Source organism: Dendropsophus ebraccatus, chromosome 15, assembly GCF_027789765.1.
Source record: "Dendropsophus ebraccatus isolate aDenEbr1 chromosome 15, aDenEbr1.pat, whole genome shotgun sequence".
In the NCBI taxonomy this organism is placed as follows: domain Eukaryota; kingdom Metazoa; phylum Chordata; class Amphibia; order Anura; family Hylidae; genus Dendropsophus; species Dendropsophus ebraccatus.
In genome coordinates this window covers 65,368,207-65,385,038 of record NC_091468.1, presented here as the reverse complement: position 1 = coordinate 65,385,038, position 16,832 = coordinate 65,368,207, and the positions used below count along the sequence as shown (strand labels likewise).

The window sequence follows — 16,832 nt, the reverse complement described above, 5'->3', positions numbered from 1 at the left end:
CACAATATACATTTAGTATAGTGGCAAAACTTAGGTACTACTTCATTACCACTTTCACTTTGGAGTACAGACTTTTGCTAGGGGTGTAAAGACTAGAAACACCCGTGGTGGGACACCACAATGGGAATTGCAGTCTGCTATCCACATGGGTTGCTGTCATGGTGTGCTGATAAAGAGCACATGGGGAGTAGCCAGGGTCATAGCTAAGATTCATGGGTCCCCATAGCAAATCCCCCACACCCCACACATACCAGGCACGGCACAGTTTCCTGGCATTCCTTCATTCTCCCAGCTGCCTAGGGTAAGTGGGGTGTCTCTTGTGCTCCGGGGAGCTGGAAGAATGAACACAGGGGAACTGCGTCGGGCTTCGTGAGAATGTTGGGAGGGCTCTTGTGGATGGAGGTGCAATGCTGCCTCTGGCCACTAGAGAGACTGGCAGGACAGGAAACCAATCACAGCATTTAACTGTGAGAGGTCATGTTGAATGCTTACAGTTAAAAGGCCAGGTGCTTGCGGACCTCCTTAGTGCACAGGCCCCGTAGCAGTGGTGTGGTATGCCTGTATGGTAGCTACACTCCTGGGAGTAGCAATGTAACAGATAACCAGGTAATCATACATATATGCAATGTAGGATTAGTCCTTCACTGCTGCTTTGTGTGTAACGTCTCTCCAGTCGCCTTTTAAGTTTTTCATGTAAACTCCAAAATACCCCTTTAAATTTTATTTTTCTGTGCAAAATCATTAAAACTAATTGGTAGAAGACAAAATTTAGTATGTAACAAGAGGAGACACAAGCATTGCTCATCCTAATTAATGTCAAGAGTGACCTTGTAATATATATATATATGTGTGTCTGATGTGCCTGGATTCTCTTATATTTGCTTGTTTACTGGAGATCAGGGCACATACACACAAGTCTGGTACCCAGCCTTGGCCCTGACAAAGGGTCTGTGTGACACGACATGGCCCTTGGCTGTTTGTACATCACGAGGACCAGACCTGTGTGTATGTGTCTCTATCTTGAATAAACAAGTGGATTTTACTACGTCTGGATTTTTTTGAATTCTGCGGTTTAATGGCCGAGCACCCCCAGGGCAATCTAGCTCCCACCATGGATGACTTTAAAGGCAGTGCCAGCTCAGTAATTATTAAAGGGAAACTCCAGTGAAATTTTGTTATTCTTTTAAATCAACTGGTGTCAGAAAGTGCCAAAGATTTGTAATTTACTTCCATTTTAAAATATCCAGTCTTCCAGTACTAATCAGCTGCTGTCTGTCCTGAAGTAATTGGGTTTTTTTTTCTTGTCATTCTGACAGTGCTCTCTGCTGCCACCTGTGTCCATGACAGGAACTGTCCAGAGCAGTAGGAAATCCCCATTATGTTCTGGACACTTCCTGCCATGGACAGAGGTGGCAGCAGAGAGCACTGTGACAGACTGGAAAGAATACACCACTTTCTGCAGGACATACAGCAGCTGTTAAGTACTGGAAGAGTGGAGATTTTTAAAATGTTATCAATTACAACTCTATATAACTTTCTGAAACCAGTTAATTTAAACAGAATTTTTTTTTATTGTAGTACCCCTTTGAACAGTTACCCTTAATAATAGAACTGCTACTATGGATATGTAAACTCCTTTAGAATTTTTTTTCCCCCTGTGGAATACACAGGTAATTTCCTTATCCCTGTGCTCCAGCTCTGTGCTGTCCGCCTATGTGTAGATGCAATCCATGGAGGAAAAATAGTCCACACTATATTGCCTGGTGCTCACACTATTATGTAACCGCACAGGGTAGCTCCTATACACTGATCACTGCTAATAGTCATATTCTCCTACTGCATAGCAGAAGGTTATTTCTTCAGTCCAAATGCAGAGGTAAGAACCTGTCGCACTTGGCTTGGTCCTTTGATAACATTGCCACCTAGTGTCTTCTCGCTTTAGTAAAATGAGTTTAATACGATTTCAGAGTTTTGCTAAATCATGGCGTCTATCAGTCATTGTTATTGTATGCAGGGATGGGGATGACGGCTCATTGAATGTGCATTACAGGTTGTGTGGATTATGGAGGACAACTATTTATGAAGAACCACATTTGTATAAGAAACACTGCAAAGATCCCATTTAAGTAGGAAAAAAACAAAAAAGTTAAAGACTTTTCTTCATATGCCCCCTAAAAGTTTTACAAATCACCAATATACACTTATTACGGGAAATGCACATAAAGTGCTTTTTTCCCTGCACTTACTACTGCATCAAGGCTTCACTTCCTGGATAACATGGTGATGTCACTTCCTGGATAACATGGTGATGTCACTTTCTGGATAACATGGTGATGTCACTTCCTGGATAACATGGTGATCTCACTTCCTGCATACCTTGTTGATGTCACTTCCTGGATAATATGGTGATGTCGCGACCCGACTCCCAGAGCTGTGCGGGCTGTGGCTGCTGGAGAGGATGATGGCAGAGGGACACAGGGCACTGCAGGGACACTGAGCATCCCTCTGCCATCATCCTCTCCAGCAGCCACAGCCTGCACAGCTCAGGGAGTCGGGTCGTGACATCACCATGTTATCCAGGAAGTGACATCACCATGTTATCCAGGAAGTGACATCACCATATTATCAAGGAAGTGACATCACCATGTTATCCAGGAAGTGACATCACCATGTTATCCAGGAAGTGACATCACCATGTTATCTAGGAAGTGACATCACCATATTATCCAGGAAGTGACATCAGCATGTTATCCAGGAAGTGACATCACCATGTTGTCCAGGAAGTGACATCACCATGTTATCCAGGAAGTGAAGCCTTGATGCAGTAGTAAGTGCAGGGAAAAAAGCACTTTATAAGCATTTCCCGTAATAAGTGTATATTGGGGATTTGTATAACTTTTAGGGGGCAATACAGTACTTTAAAGGACAACTCCCACGAAAAAATTTTTTGGCTTATTTAACACACATTACAAAGTTATATAACTTTGTAATGTGGTTAAATACCCGGTCAGGCCCCCTCCCCCCACTTTCGGACCCCCGACCCCCCACCCCAGAAGTTAAAGAATGTATACATTACCGATTACGGTCACGGTCCTCTTCTCCCGGGCGGCATCTGGTGACGACGACGTCAGAGTCGGGGGGCGGTCCGGGTCTTCTTCCTCCTCGGCATCTTCATTGAAAGTGAATGGGATGGAAAAGGCTGCTGGTGCACATGCGCACCAGCAGCCTTTTCATTGGCTGGAGCGCATCACATGGCTTCCAGCTTGCTCAGCCCTGATTGGCTGAGCTTGCTGGAAGCCATGTGATGCACTCCAGCCAATGAAAAGGCTGCCGGTGCGCAAGCGCACTGGCAGCCTTTTCTCTCCCATGGACCCGGAAGTAAGAGACATCGCTGGACGGAGGACGCAGGTGGCGGTGAGGCGTACGGCGGGCGAATTGAGTGGTGATCGTCACCGGAGGGATGGTGAGTATGGTGTCTGTGTGTGTCTATGTTTTTGTTTTTTTGGGGGTCCCGCCGGAGTTGTCCTTTAATAAAAATTTTACGCCAGACTTCTCCTTTAAAGGGGTTATCCAGCAAATGCTTTTAAAGGGTAGCTTAAGAATAACATAAAATACACACCTGTCCAATTTCTTGTACCGGTTGTTCCAGTGGTGCACTGCTTTCTGCTTTCCAGGTATTTCTTTTAGGTCATCTACCTATCAAGACCTTTTAAAAGCCCTGATCATTATCCAGCTAAAATCTTTTTCATTCACATCAACTGGTGTCAGAAAGTTAAATTTATTTGTAATTTACTTCTATTTAAAAATCTCCAGTCTTCCAGTACTTAGCAGCTGCTGTGTGTCCCGCAGAAAGCAGTGTATTCTCTCCAATCTGACACAGTGCTCTCTGCTGCCACCTCTGTCTATGTCAGGAACTGTCCAGAGCAGAAGAGGTTTTCAGACAATGTGTTATGGAGAGTTCAGAGCTCCAAAACTTACATCTTCATGCTACAGGACAACAGCGCAAAACTGTTTAGTTCCTAGACGACCCTGGGAGTACCCGTACGTCCAGCGGTCCCCTAGGGGACTTCAGAACTGCCGCGTTCCCAGGTGACGCTTGTCGCCCGGGACCGCGGCTATTAGCAGGCACAGTCCAATCGCTGAGCCTGCTAATTTAGTATTCAGATGCAGCTGTCAAAGTTGACAGCTGCATCTGAAGACTTCATTACAGCCATTCCCTGGTGTCTAGTGGGATGGATTGCTCCCCCCCAACTCCCCCCCGCGACATAGTCACGGAGGGGTGATCCGCGCTGATCCCGGCTCGGCACTCGATTGCTTTTCGCTGCAGCAGCCGAAAGCAATCGAGTGCCTATCTCATTGACCTATGCAGTATAAATATACTGCATTGATCTAAATGAGAGATCAGTGTACTTATACTAGAAGTCTCCCAGGGGGAATAACCCTAATCCGAGGGGAATAATCCTAACTCCAGGGGAATAACCCTAACCCCAGGAGGACTTCTAGTATAAGTGTAAAAAAAAATATGTGTTGTTATTAATAAAAAGCCCTCTCCCCTATTAAAAGTTTAAATCACCTACCCCCCCCCCCCCCCCCCCCTTTTTTAATCAATTTCACCACACACTGATTTTTTTCTTGGTTATGCAGTGTACTTTATGAAAAAAATCAGCCTGTCATTGCAAAGTACAATTAGTGGCTCAAAAAATAAGGGCTCATGTGGGTCTCTAGGTAAAAAATGCAAGTGCTAAGGCCTTTTAAGCACAAGGAGGAAAAAAAAACGGAAGTGCAAAAATGCAAATTGGCCCGGTCCTCTAAGGGTTAAAGGGGTATTCAACTCAAACATAACTTTTGATATGTTGCTGCCCGTGGTGAGACTAACAATTCCTTCCATACTTGTTATTATCTATTCAGTCTCCTTCCCCCAGTTCTGAACTGGTGCTTTCTGCTAAAGATACAAAAATCTGTGTGTGAGCTTTTCTCTCTGTCTCCCTCTCCTCCCCCCTCCCTTCTGAGACAGCTGATGTAAACAAGTAACTGACAGGCTATTTCTGCAACATTGTAGCATCTTTGTTATGCTGGGAGAGTTAATCTGAGGTCAAGTTGCTGAAGAACTTGCAGTGATCATGCCATCTAGACAATTATCTTGTTCTTACTTCGGGATTACATGGGGTTGTGAGTTGCCTCATAAAATATCGCTCAACATACACGCCAAAAGAAAGGACAGACGACGTAACTTGACTTTTTTTTTTTAACTCAAAAATAAATCAGTGCTTATACCCCCTTGTCCCACATAACAAACCAAAAATTTTAAAAATTTTCAAAAAAGCATTTCATCTGTTTTTGAGCTATTTAAAAAAATGCATTTGAGGCTCAAAAAATGATGTGTGAACATAGCCGAAAGGTCCCCATACCCTTTATACTTTTGTCTACTGTAGCTGCAGTTTGCTGCAGGTTCACCCATCGGTATAAGGTGTCTGGGGCTATCCCGATTCTCCACTGATGTTGATAAAAAAAAGGGGTTGGGTGTGATGGAAAATTGTTCTGGGAGAGATAAGCCACAGACAGAGCTCTCTGGCTGCAGCTTTAAGCCATGTTCACATTGCGTATAACACCGGCAATTCCAGGTCACAGAACGTCTGGTGTTACTGAAGATCATCCCAGCCTGTACTGCTATACCAGTCGGATGATTCAGATGCAGGCATATTCATGTGCGCCCGCATCCCAATTCACCTCTGCACACAATGGAGCGTGCGGCCGGAGCCGCATGCTCCATTGTGTAAACTGACATGTCTGTGCGGCCGCTATTCAATGAATATCGGCCGCAGAAAACTGACATATCAGTTTTTCGTGCAGCCGGATAAAATCCTGGCCAGAGTGTATACTGTGTGTATATGCTCTGGCATGGATTGCATTCATTCAAATGCAACGTATGTTTAGCTTAAATTACGGCCGTTGTTGCAAATTGCAACAACGTCCGTGATTTATGCTAAACATACGTTGTGTGAACGTGGCCTTAGTATAGAGAACACAGGATCGCTCGGCCACGCCATTGTGTGTATGGGGAGGACGGGGCAAATAACTGATGGCCGAAGTATCCCGTCAGTTATCGAAAGAGTATGACAATCTTTATACATATGTCATCCAAGAAAGGAACTGTGCACATTAGACGGCTACTAATGGATGCTTCTGCTTGTTACTTATTACGGAGGGAAGAGAAACAATTGTGTGCTATATAATCTATGTACAAAGACTTGGAATATACAAAAAGTGTGTGTATTGCATTTCTACTTCCACCATTTATCAACATAATTAAACCCCAAATCATTATTTATAAGAATTGCACAACAGTTCGGCAAATGTTCCTTTTGAAGCGAGCGAGCGTTTTACTGCTGGAAAAAATGATGTAATTAGCAGCTGAAATTTGGAGGCAATGAATCGAGGCCGCGAGGCAGACTCTTCTTTCCATCCAATCATTCATTTATTTATTTATTTTTGTTGTTTTCATCATTTATTCTTTTCTGCCTAAAACACAACACATTGGATGGAATTCTCAGGATGACATAATAGTTTGTTGTGTGATTCTAATTAATATGTGGGGGCCCTGCTGTGCGAGAAACAAAGGGGCCGACGACTGAAGTGGCGGGATCGGGCCTGTAATAGTATGCAGCACTCTGGTCATTGCTTTTCCTTATGGGAGGTTTATTGCTTTTAGAAATACAAAAACATGAGGCCACAATGCTTTTTTCTTTTGTGTTTGAAGCGGCTGGGCTGTCTGTGTGTGTGTTTTTTGCTTTTTTTGTATGGCTGGGGTTCCCTTTTTCTCCTGGTGTTTGAATCTGGTCATATTGTGGATAAGTCCTGTTATCACTTAAAGGGGTAGTTCACCCAAAAAATGTTTCTTTCAAGTCAACTTTTTTTTTATCTTTCAAATCAGCTGGTGCCGGAGATTTGTAATGTACTTCTATTAAAAAAATAAAATAAAAAGTTATTAAAAAATGTCAAGTCTTCTAGTACTTACCAGCTGCTGTATGTCATGTTGGAAGGGGTATATCCTTTCCAGTCTGGAGAGGTTTTCTGTGGGGATTTGCTGCAGCTCTGGACAGTTCTTGACATGGACAGAGGTGGCAGCAGAGAGCACTGTGTCAGACTGGGAAGAATACACCACTTCCTGCAGGACATACAGCAGCTGATAAGTACTAGAAGACTTGGTATTTTAGTGAACTACCCCTTTAACCCCTAAACGACCCATGCTGTATTTCTACTCTGTTATGTGTTACGGCGCTATGAAGCGAGCTCAGCTCCTGAACTATCAGCAGCCAGACCCTCGTCGTTAATGACGGGCAACCGGGCCCTTACTGTTAATGACAGGCAGCCGGGCCCTCACTGTTAATGACAGGTAGCCGGGCCCTCACCATTAATAACAGTCATCCGGGTCCTCACCGTTAATGACGGGCAGTCGGGTCCTCACTGTTAATGACGGGCAGCCGGGCCCTCACCGTTAATGACAGGCAGCAGTATCCTCACTGTTAATAACAGTCAGCCGAGTCCTCACCGTTAATGACGGGCAGCCGGGTCCTCACCGTTAATAACAGTCAGCCGGGCCCTCACCGTTAATGACAGGCAGCAGTATCCTCACTGTTAATGACGGGCAGCCGGGTCCTCACTGTTAATGATGGGCAGCCGGGCCCTCACTGTTAATGACAGGCAGCCGGGCCCTCACTGTTAATGACGGGTAGCCGGGCCCTCACTGTTAATGACGGGTAGCGGGGCCCTCACTGTTAATGATGGGCAGCCGGGCCCTCACTGTTAATGATGGGCAGCCGGGCCCTCACTGTTAATGACAGGCAGCCGGGCCCTCACTGTTAATGACGGGTAGCCGGGCCCTCACTGTTAATGACGGGTAGCGGGGCCCTCACTGTTAATGATGGGCAGCCGGGCCCTCACTGTTAATGACGGGCAGCCGGGCCCTCACTGTTAATGACAGGTAGCCGGGCCCTCACTGTTAATGACGGGCAGCCGGGCCCTCACTGTTAATGACGGCCGCAGCAAATAAGGCGTTTAAGTCTAAGTAACAGGAGCAGCTCCTGTCACTTACAGATCGGGACCTCTGCAGTTTGATTATGAAGGTCCTGATCATTTTTCGACTGCCTGAGGAGTTCTACTTACCTCCAATGCAGCACAGAGCACCATACCAGGCTGGAAAGAATCCACCACTTCCTGCAGGACATACAGCAGCTGATATGTACATGAAGGAGTAAAATTTTTACAAGTCTCTTTTTGCCAGGACCACATCCCACCCAAGCAAACAGTGACTTAAAGGGATTCTGAATCCCATAATAAATGAGGCAGTAGTAAGTAATGCGAGTTCTTTCGGGAACAAATGACAGTAGAATTGTGGTGCATTAGTAGATCTGTTGCATTGTGTTCTCGGTTCGGTCACAGCCGGGGACCCCCGGGACTGATGGTTTCCTCTCCCTTTGTTCTTCAGCCACAGAGGAATTGCTGAAATGAGAAAGAGGCAGCAGTCGCAAAATGAAGAAACCTCGACGGTACCGCAAGCTCCTGGGGGGAACCAAAGGCCGAACACTTGCTGCTTCTGCTGGTGCTGCTGTTGCAGCTGCTCATGGTATGTCTTGCAGTATATTTGCTTCCTTATCTGATGCAGGTAAATAAAATGACGTTAATCATTGCCTTAACCTAATGACTTAAAGGGATAGATTCACGGGGGGATAACAGACTGCTGAGTGCGGGGCTGACCACTGATCACCAGAACGGACAAAGATTGTCCTGCATTCAGTTCATCTGGGGGAATTTTTCTCCCCGTTCTCAGGATCAGTGGAGGTCCCAATGGTCAGACCACTAGTTATCCCTTATCCTGGGGATTATAACTCTTGGAGATGAGAATATCCCTTTAAATTAGAAAAAACTGTCTTGTCAGAATATGGAGTGCCCGCAACCACTGCAAAAATTCTCAATATCTCACCATATCCCACTATATCCCACTCAATATCCTAATATAGCCCACTCAATATCCCACCATATCCCACTATATCCCACTATATCCTACTTAGTATCCCACTTTATCCCATTCAATATCCAACTATATCCCACTCAATATCCCACTATATCTCACTTAATATCCCACTCCCATGTAATACTCTAAGATTAGTGATTTGGCTGGTTCCTCCACAAATTTTAAACCAACTTGTTTTTTAGCTTCAAGCTTGAAATTATATATCTATTGATGCCAGAAAGTTATACAGATTAGTAATTTACTTCTATTTAAAAATCTCAAGTCTTCCAGTACTTATCAGCTACTGCATGTTCTGCAGGAAGTGGTATATTCTTTCCAATCTGACACAGTGCTCTCTGCAGTCACCTCTGTCCATGTCAGGAACTGTCGACAGCAGTAGCAAATCCCCATAGGAAACCTCTCCTGCTCTGGACAGCCGCCATTTTAGAAAGCAGGAAGTGTTCCGGGCAGGAAAAGCGCTTTCCCATGATGCCCGGAACACATCCAATCAGCAGGGATCTTGCACTAGTCCACCCCCGGGTATTGCTTCAAGTGGAGCGGTCACATGACCGCACGACGCAGTCTGCACAGAGAGAGAGAGGAAGCATATGGTTAGCAGTGCACAGAGCTCTTCATTGACAAATTGCTGCTGATGCTGCTGTACTACAGACTACTGAGAAGCAATTGTATAAAAGCAAAGACCAAAAGATTAGGAAAGCGAAGAGGAGAAAGATCTAGTGATTGAGAGAAAAATATAGAGAGGGCGAAAGATAGATAGATAGATAGATAGATAGATAGATAGATGGATGGATGGATGGATGGATAGATAGATAGATAGATAGGCATAGGACAGCAAAGGGTGCACGGAACAAAAACGTGCTCTACAGATATATAAGTACTATAGTTGGATCCTTGTGATATTGTCTATCACATACGTGTTATCCTGAGAGACAAATATACCTGGTGCATGTGTGTAGCATAAAACTCTAAAAAAAAAGTGCTATACAGATATACAAGTACTATAGTTGGACCCTTGCGAGAGTGTAGTGGAGAGACTGCTCCTTCACTGCATTTGTGACCTTTTTCCTGCATAGACCCTGTAATAGTGAATTTCCTGCATTGTTCCTGTAATGGTGAATATTGAAGTCTAAAAAAAAAAAAATTGACATTGAGATATTGAAAAGATAATGATGTTACTGACATGTAGAGCCCTAAATTCAACCAAATACACTACCCCCGTATCATATAGATGCTTTAAACTATGAAATCCGAAGATCGGTCAAACCGAACTTTTAAAAAAAAATCCGGAAGTCCGGTCAGAACGAACTTTTGAAAAGTTCGCTCATCTCTAGTTATTATGGTGCCGCTTCAGTCCTTTGGCCCTGCCATCTATTTGGTCTTATCTCGCTCTTGTAATGTCCTATAAAGGGACGGCACTTGGTCGTTATTATACAAATAATGTCTGTTATTCAAACAATGGCCATTATTATACAAACAGTGGCCACTATTATACAAACAATGGCCGCTATAATACAAACAGTGGCCACTACTATACAAACAGTGGCCGCTATAATACAAACAGTGGCCGCTATAATACAAACAATGGACGCTATAATACAAACAGTGGCCGCTATAATACAAACAGTGGCAGCTATAATACAAACAGAGGCCGCTATAATACAAACAGTGGCCACTATTATACAATGGACGCTATATTACAAACAGTGGCCGCTATAATACAAACAGTAGCCACTATTATACAAACAATGGCCGCTATAATACAAACAGTGGCCACTATTATACAAACAATGGCCGCTATAATACAAACAGTGGCCACTATTATACAAACAATGGCCGCTATAATACAAACAGTGGCCACTATTATACAAACAATGGCCGCTATAATACAAACAGTGGCCACTATTATACAAACAATGGCCGCTATAATACAACAGTGGCAGCTATAATACAAACAATGGCAACTATAATACAAACAATGGCCACTATTATACAAACAATGGCCGCTATAATACAAACAGTGGCAGCTATAATACAAACAGTAGCCACTATTATACAAACAGTAGCCACTATTATACAAACAATGGCCGCTATAATACAAACAGTGGCCACTATTATACAAACAGTGGCCGCTATTATACAAACAATTGCAGCTATTATACAAACAATGGCCACTATAATACAAACAGTGGCCACTATTATACAAACAGTGGCCGCTATTATACAAACAATGGCCACTATAATACAAACAGTGGCCACTATTGTACAAACAGTGGCCGCTATAATACAAACAATGGACGCTATAATACAAACAATGGACGCTATAATACAAACAATGGCCGCTATAATACAAACAGTGGCAGCTATAATACAAACAAAGGCCGCTATAATACAAACAGTGGCCACTATTATACAATGGACGCTATATTACAAACAGTGGCCGCTATAATACAAACAGTAGCCACTATTATACAAACAATGGCCGCTATAATACAAACAGTGGCCACTATTATACAAACAATGGCCGCTATAATACAAACAGTGGCCACTATTATACAAACAATGGCCGCTATAATACAACAGTGGCAGCTATAATACAAACAATGGCAACTATAATACAAACAATGGCCACTATTATACAAACAATGGCCGCTATAATACAAACAGTGGCAGCTATAATACAAACAGTAGCCACTATTATACAAACAGTAGCCACTATTATACAAACAATGGCCGCTATAATACAAACAGTGGCTACTATTATACAAACAGTGGCCGCTATTATACAAACAATTGCAGCTATTATACAAACAATGGCCACTATAATACAAACAGTGGCCACTATTATACAAACAGTGGCCGCTATTATACAAACAATGGCCACTATAATACAAACAGTGGCCACTATTGTACAAACAGTGGCCGCTATAATACAAACAATGGACGCTATAATACAAACAATGGACGCTATAATACAAACAATGGCCGCTATAATACAAACAGTGGCAGCTATAATACAAACAGAGGCCGCTATAATACAAACAGTGGCCACTATTATACAATGGACGCTATATTACAAACAGTGGCCGCTATAATACAAACAGTAGCCACTATTATACAAACAATGGCCGCTATAATACAAACAGTGGCCACTATTATACAAACAATGGCCGCTATAATACAAACAGTGGCCACTATTATACAAACAATGGCCGCTATAATACAAACAGTGGCCACTATTATACAAACAATGGCCGCTATAATACAAACAGTGGCCACTATTATACAAACAATGGCCGCTATAATACAACAGTGGCAGCTATAATACAAACAATGGCAACTATAATACAAACAATGGCCACTATTATACAAACAATGGCCGCTATAATACAAACAGTGGCAGCTATAATACAAACAGTAGCCACTATTATACAAACAGTAGCCACTATTATACAAACAATGGCCGCTATAATACAAACAGTGGCCACTATTATACAAACAGTGGCCGCTATTATACAAACAATTGCAGCTATTATACAAACAATGGCCACTATAATACAAACAGTGGCCACTATTATACAAACAGTGGCCGCTATTATACAAACAATGGCCACTATAATACAAACAGTGGCCACTATTGTACAAACAGTGGCCGCTATAATACAAACTATGGCTGCTATAATACAAACAGTGGCCACTATAATACAAACAATGGCCACTATAATACAAACAGTAGCCACTATTATACAAACAGTGGCCACTATTATACAAACAATTGCAGCTATTATACAAACAATGGCCACTATAATACAAACAGTGGCCACTATTATACAAACAGTGGCCGCTATTATACAAACAATGGCCACTATAATACAAACAGTGGCCACTATTGTACAAACAGTGGCTGCTATAATACAAACTATGGCTGCTATAATACAAACAGTGGCCACTATAATACAAACAATGGCCACTATAATACAAACAGTAGCCACTATTATACAAACAGTGGCCACTATTATACAAACAATGGCCGCTATAATACAAACAGTGGCCACTATTATACAAACAATGGCCGCTATAATACAAACAGTGGCAGCTATAATACAAACAATGGCAGCTATAATACAAACAATGGCCACTATAATACAAACAGTGGCCACTATTATACAAACAGTGGCCGCTATAATACAAACAGTGGCCGCTATAATACAAACAGTAGCCACTATTATACAAACAGTGGCCACTATTATACAAACAATGGCCGCTATAATACAAACAGTGGCCACTATTATACAAACATTGGCCGCTATAATACAAACAATGGCCACTATAATACAAACAGTGGCCACTATAATACAAACAGTGGCCGCTATTGTACAAACAGTGGCCGCTATTATACAAACAATGGCCGCTATAATACAAACTATGGCTGCTATAATACAAACAGTGGCCACTATAATACAAACAATGGCCACTATAATACAAACAGTGGCCGCTTTAATACAAACAGTGGCCGCTATAATACAAACAGTGACCCCATTGAACTTCACACAACCAGGATTCGCAGTGGATTTCACTTCAAACTCGCAGTGTGAAAAGGTTCATTCACACGTACAGATCTGCAGCAGATTTGATGGCCCAGATTAGATTTGCTCTGAATCTGCAACTTCATATCTGCGCCATCAAATCTGCAGCAGATCCTGTACGTGTGAAGGGACGGGTTATACAGCTACCCACCTTCCGCGTCCAAGGTCAGAAATAACTCTGATCCCAACCATTGAACCTCTCAGATGCTGCAATCACTCTCAGTGTACTTAGTTGACCTCTCTGTGACATAAGTCCCTATTACACGGGGCGATTCACAGGAGCAAACGAGCACCGACCTGTCAGATCAGCACTTGCTTGCTCCTCGTTCCCCACAGGTAAGAGCGGGGGGGGGGGGCGCAGGTCGCTGCCGTGCGGGGGTGGCCGGTTGATCGCTAGATAGTCTGGGCAGCCCATAGAAGATAACTGCAGTCTGCTGCGACCACTCCTATTACATGGAGCAACGGTAGGATATCACTGCTATCCTCATCGTTGACGTTTCAACATGTTAAAAAACAACAATCAGCCGACATCGTGCATGTCAGCGGATGATTGTCTTCTATTACACTAAGCCAATTAATCGCTTTGTGTAATAGGGCCTATAGTTAGATGGTGCCGAGGAGCCCTCAGGTCTGCCATCTCTACACCCTACCAGAGGCACACAGGTCATAGTAATAGGATAGGGGTAAAGATTAGACATGAGCGCAGCAGGATTTGTTTCCCTTCATACAAGGCTGTATCCTTGGGTGGATACAGCCCAAGGATCGCCTGGAAAATGATTCCATTTTGGAAACTACACAACTCAAAGATTTTATCCAGGAGGATAGCGGGTACCAGCTGCAACATCACATACCCGAGTCATTGCCCGATCAGCCAATCAGTGACAGTTTATTATTTTCCTGCACTCCCCTGCCTTCCTTCATTTTTTAATTTTGCCGGGACTTCCCCTTTAAGGCCATGTTCAGACATCGTATAACAACGGACATTCTGTGACTGCAGTACCGGCCGGATGATCTTAATTTCTGCTGTATTCAGATGCGGGCGCATCCGAATTAACCGCCCCATTGTGTGAACTGACAGGTTCTCTGCCGCCACTATTCAATGAATATGGTTTGTATAAATCACGGCCGTTGTTGCAATGGCCGTTATTTATACAAAACATACGTTGTATTAACATAGCCTAAGTGTGACCCAGCAGAGCTCAGTGACTTTTGGATTAGATTTTGTTAGAATGGTTTTTGGGCACCATGCCCCTTTTGAAGAACCCCGACATAACTTGTCATTAGGACATGGCAAAATATTTTATCAGTGGGCTCTGTGTCCATCTGCTTCTGCTCGGCACCACTTATCCCTATTTAGTAGCAGTGTGGGGGATTTGTAGGGAGTCAAACCGTGCCACTCAGTACCAAATGGAAATGAGCGGGTATGGCAGCGAATCTCCCCCCATTCATGTTAGTGATTGGCGGCGGTTTCATCACCCAGACCCCACTGATCAGACTCCTCCCAGAACAGTGGCAGTTACCTTTTTTCTAAAAAAAAAGTTTGTGTCGCCGTATTTTGCAGAACATAGCGGGGGTTTTTTTTTCTCCATGATGGAGGGCTTCATTTTTGGTAGACGAGTCAGTGTCACATTTTTCGGAAGGTGGTATGAATTCATTTTTTTTACAGAGGATTTTACGGAACGTTGCTGAACCCAACCAGTTGAGCAAGTCCACTCAACACGAGTTTTGACCCATTAAAGTGACTGTACCACCAGGCCCAGGCTGAAGCACTGGAGGCGGGCCAACCCATCCTTAGTGGGAGGATTGATTCTAATGGACATGGAGGGACTGGGGTTTCTTCCCACTGGGGGTGGGTCGGCCACCTCCAGGGCTTCAGCCTGGGCCTGGTGGTACAGTCACTTTAATGACCAGCATGTTATAAAGATATGAGAGATCAACATAAAATACGTGAAACATTGGCAGCTAAGGAGCACAGAGCTGTTTTACCATTGTAATCCCGTAGACATAGGGAGACATTTATCATTACCGGCAGCCTCGTACACCAGTCCTAGATTAAAGAGGTTGTCCAACAATATTTTCTCATTGGAATTGTGAATAATATGTAATCTGTCCCTTTCCCTAGTGGTTTTCTCTAACCTTTTTTCTCCTCTGTGACACCTCACCTCATGGCAGTCACCATTCTATCTATATCTTGCTGAGGTAACAGAATCCTGCCTCATAGAACCCCCCACCCACCTGTAGGATGGCAACTGTAGTGTATATGTAATCCAGGACTACAACTCCTAACATGTACATGTGTGCTGGGGTTTGTAGTCGTACAACAGATAAAAGAGTGGAAAAACTAGTGGATTTGATAACATAAGTAACTGGCAGACACTGAGCCACCATGCTGCTCAAAAGAGGCTTGTGGTAAGGCTAGGTTCACACTGCATTATTGCAATCCATTTTTTTTTGTCTGTTTTTTTTGCAAAAAACGGATGCATTTGTGTGCATCCGTTTTGATCCGTTTTTCCATTGACTTCCATTGTAAAAAAAAACGGATCTGTTTTTTTAACGGACACAAAAGTAGTGTCAGCTACGTTTTTGTGTCCGTCAAAAAAAAACGGATCCTTTTTGATCTTTTTTTTTTTTTTTTACAATGGAAGTCAATGGAAAAACGGATCAAAATGGATGCACACAAATGCATCCATTTTTTTCATCCGTTTTTTGCAAAAAAAAAAAACATAAAAAAAAACGGATTGCAAAAATGCAGTGTGAACCTAGCCTTACCACAAGCCTCTTTTGAGCAGCATGGTGGCTCAGTGTCTGCCAGTTACTTATGTTATCAAATCCACTAGTTTTTCCACTCTTTTATCTTGTACGACTACAAACCCCAGCCCACCTGTACATGTTAGGAGTTGTAGTCCTGGATTACATATACACTACAGTTGCCATCCTACAGGTGGGTGGGGGGTTCTATGAGGCAGGATTCTGTTACCTCAGCAAGATATAGATAGAATGGTGACTGCCATGAGGTGAAGTCTCCTCTCTCCTCTCTATATTACACACAGCAGCAGCCTCTCTCCTCTCTATATTACACACAGCAGCCTCTCTCCTCTCTATATTACACACAGCAGCCTCTCTCCTCTCTCCTCTCTATATTACACACAGCAGCAGCCTCTCTCCTCTCCATATTACACACAGCAGCCTCTCTCCTCTCTCCTCTCCATATTACACAC

At 43.3% G+C, this 16,832-nt stretch overlaps 1 protein-coding gene across 5 annotated transcripts in view; it reads left to right on the top strand.

Moving 5' to 3' along the window:
- Positions 1-16,832, top strand: part of RGS17 (regulator of G protein signaling 17) — a 79,923-nt gene that overhangs the window by 45,144 nt on the left and 17,947 nt on the right. For all 5 annotated transcript variants that reach the window (XM_069954619.1, XM_069954620.1, XM_069954622.1 and 2 more), the window contains exon 2: positions 8,486-8,623. In XM_069954619.1, coding sequence (XP_069810720.1) covers positions 8,505-8,623 — 119 coding nt within the window. In that variant the 5' untranslated portion in view covers positions 8,486-8,504. The remainder of the gene's footprint in view (positions 1-8,485; positions 8,624-16,832) is intronic.